This window comes from Lepisosteus oculatus, chromosome 5 (genome assembly GCF_040954835.1).
Source record: "Lepisosteus oculatus isolate fLepOcu1 chromosome 5, fLepOcu1.hap2, whole genome shotgun sequence".
Taxonomy (NCBI): Eukaryota; Metazoa; Chordata; class Actinopteri; order Semionotiformes; family Lepisosteidae; genus Lepisosteus; species Lepisosteus oculatus.
This window is the reverse complement of record NC_090700.1, coordinates 19,986,767-19,997,347: the sequence shown is the minus strand read 5'-3', so window position 1 is coordinate 19,997,347 and position 10,581 is coordinate 19,986,767. Positions and strand designations below refer to the sequence as shown.

At 39.6% G+C, this 10,581-nt stretch overlaps 1 protein-coding gene across 1 annotated transcript in view; it reads left to right on the top strand.

Moving 5' to 3' along the window:
• The first annotated feature begins 4,451 nt into the window (after nucleotides 1–4,451).
• The window catches only part of synj1 (synaptojanin 1), a 62,277-nt gene continuing 56,147 nt past the window's right edge, over nucleotides 4,452–10,581 (top strand). The window contains exons 1-2 of the mRNA XM_015341903.2: nucleotides 4,452–4,534; nucleotides 7,580–7,740. Of these exons, the coding sequence (XP_015197389.2) occupies nucleotides 7,617–7,740 (124 nt within the window). The 5' untranslated portion in view covers nucleotides 4,452–4,534; nucleotides 7,580–7,616. The remainder of the gene's footprint in view (nucleotides 4,535–7,579; nucleotides 7,741–10,581) is intronic.

Here is a 10,581-nt window from a genome sequence, read left to right as displayed (position 1 = left end):
TTATATTCAAACTGTGTTACAGTGTTAGATCTATAGCCAGATACTTGAATTGAACCAAGACACACCAAGAGTAAAACATTTGTTGCTGTATTTTGGTTAAAGGTGTCAACTACTATTGTATTTCTTCAAATAATGTGTACAGTAGTGACAATGTTTTGCACTGGATTTTTTTCAGTAAAATATCTCGAGACATTTTGCATGAGTACCTTAATGTACCTCTTACATTGTTTTGAAGGTTCTGTAGCTGATATAATGCAGTTTCTATATGCAAATAATAATTTTAAGCAAAATCAGTCAATTTATGAAACATGTCTTATCACGAAAGTCACTATTGTGTCTGAAACAATTGTGGCTAGCAAACCTCCTTAGCTCTCAACAGTGAATCAGAGAGAAAATAAAGAGCATAGTGTACAATGTGTAATCAGAAAAACTCTATACTATGCTAAAGCTATTTAATGTTGCTAAGCTTTATCTTGGCTCAGCTAGAGATGTGTTGTCAATTTCTTCCTTGATAAACACCTTTGTGAAATATGACTTTAACTAATTCCATATATTAGCCAGGTTACTTTTCTTGGAAGACAGTGTAACATACTGTAGTGGGTCAGTTTCTGGACTGGTGGGTTAAAGTCCCTGAGGCGTACTTTTTGCAGGGTACTTTAACCTGATTGCTCCAGGCCACCCAGCTGCTCTCTGGTGAACTGGCTTTCTGTCCACTGGGGGCTGGAGTCATGTGCTCTCTATTTGCTTAATGTCATGAAAATCGTGATTAGCTCTGGGCTGATGGTCCTTTGCAGTTTCAACATGGAACTACCAATGTTATCTCACTCTTCCTGAGGCATCCTGCTTCATCCTTTACTGTTCATCTGCTGTTGTTATCCTGAAAAATACATTATATTAACGCTTTATTCTATTCTGTCTCTTGCTCAACCATCCTACTAACCTAGTTTTACCTATTTTGCAATTCAGTGCACTCCTTTTCTCTAACTGAATAAATATTTTTTTTTCAATTATGTTATATATTGCTCCCTTTCTCATTATATACTATTGGTCTTCGATTTTCCTATTCTTAGGTAGAATCTGTTTTATGTTTCAAGAAAAATATCTTTAAAGTGCCCTCTAGTAACGGGGCTTCTGTCTTGACATCTTTTCACAGCTCACAAAACAGTCAGGAAGCCAGACTTCACAGAAGGCCACAATCAGTATCCCTCCACTTGCACTTGAAGGGGAACTGTAGTCCTAATTTCTCAGGCCGGTTATTAAACCTCAATTATAAAATAAATTAATTGATAGTATGGCAAAATTGAAGATATTCCGAATTAAACACAAAATTGTGAACTATGAAAGTACTGTCACTATTTTTGTAGAGAGTTCATGAGAATTGTGAACCGGCTCTTCCTGCTCTCTAGTCACTCTAATGACTAATGTACAGTAATGCGATGCATGAGTGAATAAGTACAGGTTGTGCAGCAGACATTTCACCTGAGAAATGTTCTAACGTGATCTGTATGCAGAGTTAATAAATAATTAGTATTTGACTGCGAAACTGTCTCAAAGTGGAGAGCAATATTTCTGCTGGATTAAAAGTAATGTACCTGTATTCACAAATCTGCTTGTTTACAATGTAATAGAACCGCTTCACTTCACTGGATGTTTTGCTGGCTTGTTCTGAATCACAGAATATGGTGCTGCACATACCTGGAAATGTAGTCTATTTTGTGATGTAAAAAGGGGGTTTTACATGTTACTATGTACATTTTACATTCATTGTGATTTGAAATGCACTTATCAATTCTGATTCTTTCAAACACCGAAATACACACATAGCATTGAGTTTCCCCTTTAATTTCATGTTCTGACTGTATATGTTGACCAGGTAAATCAGAGCTTTGATCATGATGCATTTTTTATCCAATCTGAAGTGTACCAGCACATGCACCAAGAATCATGACTCTTCTAATGCCATAAAAACCTTATTTTCCAAGGCACAGCACACTGGGGAAATCTGCATATACAGTACTGTACTTCCTGCAAAAGAACAGAAAATGCTTGTATGTCTCCTACTTTCTCCTAAATTGTCATATGGGTAATAATTAAATAACATTATGAATTAGAAAAGATCCCTTTGTAAATACTCTAGTTCATTTCTGCTTTATTCACATAATTAATCCCAAAAAGAATTGCTTAAAATAATCTCTAAATTACTGAAAGTAACTGTAATCGTATTATTGTCAAAAAAGTGTAAGAGATGACCTTTACCCGGATTTTGAGCTCTTATTACAATTAAAACAGTAACTGGTAACCCATTGCCTTCCAACACTGCTTTGAATGCAAGAAACAACTTTATAAACACCTTTATACAGTACATTTAGCAAATCAGCCAAACAAAATGAAGGGCAGTAATTTTGACCTTATAAACCTTAACAGAGGTTTTGGACTTTTCCAGGACTTTTTCCAACAGTAAACAGAAACTGGATAGCACAATGTAAAACGTAAGAATGTATTTTGGAGTAAGAACGAGAGCTGCCTCTTAACTCAAAAGAACAGGATACACATCTTTACACAAAGGTGTGTGTACAGTTTCGAGCCACATTGCTTATGCTGTTACCCAGCCTTACTTCAGGAGCAACTTGCCAAACTGTAACTACTACAGTAGGTCTACCCCTGCTCTGAATAGCCTGTCCACATATTGTAGGTCTTGATTCCTGGCTAACAACCAGCTGTAAACCAAACCTCTTCCAAACACACTTCAGATGTGTGTACCTTACTGACTGACTCCCAAAGTACTTGTTCTGGAGGGTAATGAGTGGCCAATATATTCTAGTGCCCTGGTAACCTCCCTTTTCTCTCTGACCTGTCAGCACGTACTGTAGTCCACCAGTCAGGACCTGTCTTCACTTAAGTCCTCCTGCCTGTGATTTAAAAGACACCATAACTATGAGTGGCTTCAGTGATGCAGATTATTACATCATACTAATTGATAAAAATTTAAAGCACTTTTTCATAAGATCAACTATGAAACTGTAACAGGAAGTTGTTTGGCACAGTAGGCGGATGTATTAGCTTAATCACGCAGGCTAGTGTGCCACTATACGGAATCGTCCCATTGTTGTTTTCAGACATAAACCAATTTAATAGCAGATTCAGTTTTGGTTTATTCTTTACACGAGTCTATCGTACTAGACAACCACCTGTGACACCATCATCTGACTGGAAGGGACCTGCAAGCACGTCACAACTGACAGACAGTTTAGCGGAAACGTAGAAACACTACAGGAAGTACTCCAGTGGGTTTGTGGGAAATGTAGTTCGCGTTTGGTAATACAACATCTTAAGGCATCTAGAAGTATACCGAGTAGTTTTCTGGCCACGGCTCTCTAAAGTTCATATTAACCTGGGTGCCCACACAGGCAATGTATAATAACATATAATGGGTGCTATTAGTAATAATTAAGACAGAGTTACATACCCATTTTCAATAACTGCTTAGTTTCCAGCGTTCCCAGGTCCTAAGGCGCTACTGTGAGGCAAAAAAACTGAAGTAAGAACATAAGATTAAAAAGGAGAGGGTGGTATTTGACTTGTCCAGCTCTTTAGGACTCTCTTAGCTATTTGAACTCTGCACTCAGGCGCGTCATGAAGGAAACATGAGTTTAAAATTTCAGCTTAAACAACATAGCTGGGTAAGTTCTTCTATACTTCCACAACCTTTGAAATTTTCTCCTTTTATCAACTTTAAATGCACATTTCAATGTAGTCAAGCAGGATTTGGTGACCTGAATATTTTTTCACCCAGCTTTTGTTTATTAATTGAAGAATGAGAAAATATACTAGTTATATCTGATTATTTACAGAGCAAAAACATAATGTTTCCAAGAAGGACAAAATATCAGTCCTCCACCCCCGAGGCCTAGTACACAGTGAGTCTGCAATATGTGCAAACATAAAATATAAAAAAACTAGCTGTATTATGATTAAAGATATCAGTTTTAGTTTGCACGTGTGTTTAATCTTTAATGACAGTTTTCGAAACTGGGCTCTCACTCTATCAGATTATCTTGAAAACCCTGATTCTTACAAAGCAAGCGCATTCCTTAAAAAATCTTTCTTTCAAAAGTTTTATTGAACATCAAATTATGCAAAAGAGAAAGGGTATCCAAAAATATAAGTGAACAAAAAACGCAGAACAAAGGTATAAATTTGAGCACAATAACTTAAATTTCTTGCATCAGTTACAACAGATTTGTTTATATATATATATTTCAAGTTTTTAATGGAAGTAATACTGCATTTCCACCTCATAAGCATTAAAAGGGGAATTAGACCCCTTATTAGCATAAGTCTTAGCGTTAGACCATTTTGTTCTATGAGCGTTCCTCACAAACCTGGGATGCCCGTGTGTGCCGGGTTATACGGTTACGCAGGCGGAACCGTGCGCTGCGGACGTTTGACGTCGCCTATTGGCAGTGGGAGGGCAGGGACTCTGTGGTCTCGGAGATCAGAGGCTGGTAAATCCGGCGGAGACAGCAGTGGGACGGTGAGGAGATTTGAAAATATCATTATATGAAATACCTGTAAATCGTTTTCTGCGATACAGACCATTTTCGCTGGCCTGCGCGATTAACACCCGTGCGTGTCTTTGCGTGACAGATGGCCTTTCACTAAAGAGCGTACTGGGCTTAGTGAGGAGGCGAAATGCACTAAAATACTTCATAACAGGATACTGTAGAAGCAAAATGAAGCCGGAAGACAAGACGGTGTTATAAATCAAAGAGATGCGTGAAAATATGTGGTTTCAGTGATTGCCATAAGTTAGAGTTAGGAAATGTCATTTTAATATTGGTAAACCAGTTTGAACGTCAGCATTTTAATCTTTGTGTTTGATTTTATACATATCAGTATACGCAGCTATTTATGTTGTCAGAGCAGCAGGACCTGGAGTCCCATTGTAATTTCGTATATTGTATAGCCGCCAGCCATTCATTATCATATTGGGTTTATGCTCAAGGGTGGTGTCTTCTGGCCTGTATCACGCAAAGGGCCTGAATTGATTTTGCGTGATTAGAATGAAACGCCAGTCTGCGATTTTTTTGTTTACCTAACTGAAGGTTAATCGGTGCGAGTTCAAATCACCCAAACACAGCAGTGGAGCAAGATTACTGTGCGCGTATCCTATGTAACTGCAAGGGGGCGAACTGTATATGATTTCCTGCTGTCAGATTTGTTAGAACTGGTGGTGTGGTAAGTGACAGTTCCTGCAACGCGCGATTGACACATTCTAGTCAATTCAATGCTGTTGGCCTGAGAGTCATGGCTTTCAAAGGTAGTAGCTGGAGGCCGGTGCAAATGTATTTATTTAATTTTAGGGATGTCCAGACTACCATGTTTCATCTGTCCTGGAAATTGGGGATATTTAAACAGTCCTAGCTGCTTCTTTTAACATCAAGTTAACAGATACCCAACCTGGCAGATTTCCAGTATTGGATATGACAGTAATACGTCTGAAGCACAACACCGTGATTGAAATATAGACACTATGATGGCAATAATATAGACAATAATGGCACTTTGAGCTGAAGCACTTGAGAGTTAAGCCTTATCTCCAAGGCAGCTTGCTAGAGTCTCATCCATCCACCGTTCGCCATCCATTTTCTAACTGTTTGATCCAATTCTGGGTCATGGGGGAGCTGGAGCCTGTACCGGCAACACTGGGCACAAGGCAGGGTACACCCTGGACACACACATACACAACAGGGCCATTTTTCCTGCGTGCCGATTAATGTACCAGTGTGTTTTTCAACTGGGAGGAAACCAGAACACCTGGCAGGTGTTCTAACATGCTAACACGAGAAAAACAAACTCCACACACATAGCACCCTGGTCTGGAACTGAATCCAGGGCCCTGTGCTGTGAGGCAGCAGTCCTCACCAATTCACCACCATGTTGTCCACTGGAGTCTCATATGAGTTAAAAAATATAAGAGGTTGTAAATAAGACAAGATCACTTGACTCATAGCTCAGTGGTGCGAAGGTTTCATCTAACTGTTTCTTGTAGAAAACTAGTGTATTAGCTTTAGAAACATACAGTAGCTACTCAGCTTGTGCCATACTCCCACAATTCTCTGTGTAAAGGATCACTTCCAGTTCTCAGTTTTTAAGTGCACTGCCCTGCAGTTTCCACACGTGTCCTTACTTTGTTTTTCTGTTGATACTGAAAAAAATCCATTGATCTTGAAAAGCATGAGGCAGGTCCCCTAGAAGATCTTTCTGTTCCAACCTAAAAAGATTCAGTTCTTTTTTTTATTTTATTAGAGCAGACAGCAAGGGGACCTGATGCTAGTGTTTAAAAAGGCAGTCTACAACTCCATGAGGCTGAATCGTGGGTGTTTTCTCTCTGGATCATCAGAAGCTGCAACCCTGTGTTTTGGCGATGATGAATCAAGGGTTCATCCTTCTGCTAATGATGGATATGCTCACCTCCAGAGAGCCCAAGGAGAAAAAAGTGCCCACTGCAACACTGCTCAGTGGGTTTCTTCCAAAGGCAACTGGCTCATAGCGTAGGAGGTGGACTGTGTTGGAGTTTAGCAGGGTCCTGGAGAGATTTTAGCAGATAGGGCTTCAGCTCTTTGGCTCTGTCTGGGACACTGGTGTGATCGTTAGTCACACTAGATTATATTATCTTACCTGCCAGGCTAGCCATGGGTTTCTGCAGGCTGGAGATTGTAGGGAAGTCTACAACGATGGAGGGGCAGGCTTGTGTGAACTCGTAGGTATCGCATCAGGGCTGCAACCTTGCATGCAAATTATAGTTTACAGTTTCATTTTACAGTTTACAAGTTGCAATTCCAGTCACACTTGCAGATTAAGATGGAAGACTTTAGACATTGTCTACCTTCCAGGCTGCATGAAGTATTGGGGCTAGTATTAGTTGATCCTGAATTTCACATCAAGTCTTTAGAGATTGATAGTTGATAGTGTTTTGATTGGGCAGTGCTGTCTGATGTGAAATGAATGCATTGGTTCAAGCGAGGACAAATGATTGTTTCCCAGGAAAAATATTTGATTGGCCACTTGTTAGAGACAAAATACAAAAACTGAAAAACTGATTTTTCAGAATCAGACTGCATTTTTTAAAATAAGGCCATTGTAAAAAATTATGTTCTTTGAATAATTTACATTTCCTTATACTTTATTGGAAATCTATTCATTTGGCAACTTTGATTGCATTTATTTTTAGAGAACAGAGTTTTATTTTTGTGGACATTTCCCTTGCAAATGAAGGACCATTTCCAGTTGGCATCTGACAGGCGTAAGGTTATAAATCATACAAAAATGAAAAAAGTGTTTTTGCAAAACATCAGAATCAAGAGTAATTAATAGTCTGCCTTATGTTACTTTTATCGCATTTGTATTGCATATTTTTATAAATCTTGGGTTCAGTTTGAAGTGGGACCTGAAACCTGCAATCGTAAATATTGACCAGATTTGTACGTCTGGACATTAGTTTTTTGAGAAAATCTGATTGCGTTCGTCTTGGATTGAGGCTTGAGAAATTGAAGGTTTCTCTTTTCTGCTCTTTCAGGTGTGTTTTAATATCTTAAAAAGAGAAGAAGAAAAAGATGGCCTTCAGCAAAGGATATCGCATTTATCACAAACTGGACCCACCTCCCTACAGCGTGATAGTGGAGACGAGAAACCGAGAGGAGTGCCTGCTGTTCGAGTCGGGAGCTGTTGCTGTCCTGTGTAAGTCCAGTAACCAGAGTCACAGCAGCGGTTTGCAAATGTTTTCTGAACCATCAAGCCATCTGACAGTTTTTACCTTACACCATGGTGCATTGCTGTGTGTGTGTGGGTGGGGTAGGGAGGAGTCATGTTAATTCTTAAGCACTGCCCAATGCTCAAGTCTTTAAACATAAGGTCAGCAAAATCTGTTACTGCAAATGTATCATGGAAGCTGTTCCTGCTCAGCTAAGTGAAACACTGCTTGTAGTATCCAGCCCTGTTCTGTCAAAGAGGGTGGGGCTGAGTTAGTCTTCTTTGTACATTTTGTCAGAGAAATGTCTCATTAGTCTTTCCTCTAGGACCCCGGGAGACTTGAGCCTAATTGGAAATACCGAAAGAAACAGAGCACACCCTTACCAGTATCTGTAGCTGTCGTGACATATAGTGCTGTGCAGGTTTTTTAGATGTTTCAACAGAAGACTGTCATTTTTTGTGTTTTCTAAATGCTGCCATACCGGCCTGTGTATAACAGGTTTCAGTTATGGATCAGTAAAGAAAAGGATGGTTTTGCTCAACACTTTGCATACCCATGTTTGGTGTGTGTAATTTAATTCATGTTTCGCAATGTAATACCGGAGATTTTATTTACCAGATGACCTGTTAAATATTGCGCTTGGCTGCTGGACTTAGACTTATTCATAGCTGGACATCGTGGTGATGATTGCAAGCACTTTTCTTTCTAAAGGCCTTCTCACTGCATCTGAAATTGCAATCCAGAAATTCTATGTAATGTACTGTATGTCGATTTCAATAAAATGCATATGTTCCGTTTAATCATGTTTAACTTGCAAAGATACAAGGAAGCAAACTGAAAGGAAGTTGGTATATCTATGGTGTGATCAGGCTGTGATCACAGGTTCATCTTTTTTCGGGATTATGAATTCTGTTCTGATGGTTTAGGTAGCTGAATTACTTTCGCTTATCAGTGAACTGTTGCGGACACTACTGTACGCATTGTTTTCCTTCCCAATGGCAGCGGATTGCCCTCTGCTTATCAGTCATCTTTCCTTCCTGGCTTTGGCTCTCTTTATCACCATATACATTTTTGTCATAGCTCCTGTCTGAGCAGCAGTGGCTTGTGTCAACCGTCGAATGCCAGATCTTACGAAAGGCCCTTGCTCTTTCTTTTTCACACTGCCCTGTCTGTTCTGAATGATGTCTTGAGGGATTCGTCCATCCTTTTCATCTTTAGAATGACCCTTGTTTATAATGTGGATAGAATTATTATTATTAATGATAATAATAATTCACTTATATGGTGCTTTTCTGGACACTCCATTCAAAGCGCTTTACAGGTAATGAGACTCTCCTCCACCACCACCAGTGTGCAGCCCCACTTGGATGATGCGACGGCAGCCATAGTGCACCAGAACGCTCACCACACATCAGCTATCAGTGGGGAGGAGAGCAGAGTAATGAAGCCAGTTCATAGATGGGGATTATTAGGAGGCCATGATTGGTAAAGGCCAATGAGAATTTGGCCAGGATGCCAGGGTAATTCCCCTACTCTTTTTGAGAAACACCCTGGGATTTTAAATGACCACAGAGGGTCGGTTTTTAAGTTTCACGTCTCATCTGAAGGACGGTGCCTTTTTACAGAATGGATCACTATACTGGGGCATTAGGACCCACATAGACCACAGGTTGAGTGCCCCCTACTGGCCCCTCTAATGCCTCTTGCAGCATCAACCTTAGTTTTTCCCAGGAGGTCTCCCATCTAAGTACTGGCCAGGCTCACACCTGCTTAGCTTTAGTGGGTTACCAGTTGTGAATTCTAGGGTGATATGGCTGGCAATTAAACTTTTTGGAATCTGTCCTGCCCTCTCCATTTTTTTAATAAAAGCTTTTGAACGTTAATGTTAAAAGTGCTATGTTTTTTTAAAAAAGCATATTGTAATCATTCCCTTTAGATCTTGATCTTGTGCCAGTCTTATTATATGTATAAAAGCAGCAATTCAAAATGTGTAACCTGACTATGAAGCACTGGAAATATATTTTGTTTCCTGTGAAGTAAGATTTAGTTGTTAAAAAAAACATTATCTTCCTTATCTTTCCCATTTCTTTACCAAATACTGGTCAGAGTTTCCCCATGAACCCTCTGATTTTTGTGAAATGCGACCAGTCGGTAAGCTTTTGCTGCTAAAAAGACTTACACCCAGGGAAATCCATGCTGATATGGTCTTAACATTTGGATGACATTTTAAATTTCAGTATACGTCATTTTCAGAAAGAGGCTAGAGGGGAATTGTATGAAAATTCAATCACTTTCACAAAAATGACAAAGAAGATCCATAATGGGTTGTTTTTTTATCAACCAGTTTTTCATACATGATAGATAAATTACGTAAACCTTTTCTATTTCATGAGTACTCAAGGACACCAATATTACTTGTTGGTAATACTTGCTGTGCAGTACAACACAGTCTCTGTATGATAATCTAGAAAGACATTCTTCTTTAAGTTGGTCAATTTCCCAACAATGGTAATGGACAGGACTTAAGCTTGTTGTTTTTTCAAACATTAAACATTGAAAACGTCCGTTCCAGTTTTTTCCTTGGATGTTTTTTGTACATATGACGTGTGCATGTGTTGTTTCCTCTGTTCCACTCTCCGTCCAAAGTGTGGAATCATCCATCCATCCATTTTCTGACTGATTTCTCCAATTCAAGGTCACAGGGAAGCCAGAGCCTGTCCCTGCAAGTGGGGTGCAAGGCGGGGTACACCCTGGACTTGATGCCAGTCCATCATAGGGCACACATAGACACTCACACACCTTGCTAGGGCTAATTTTCCCAGAAGCCA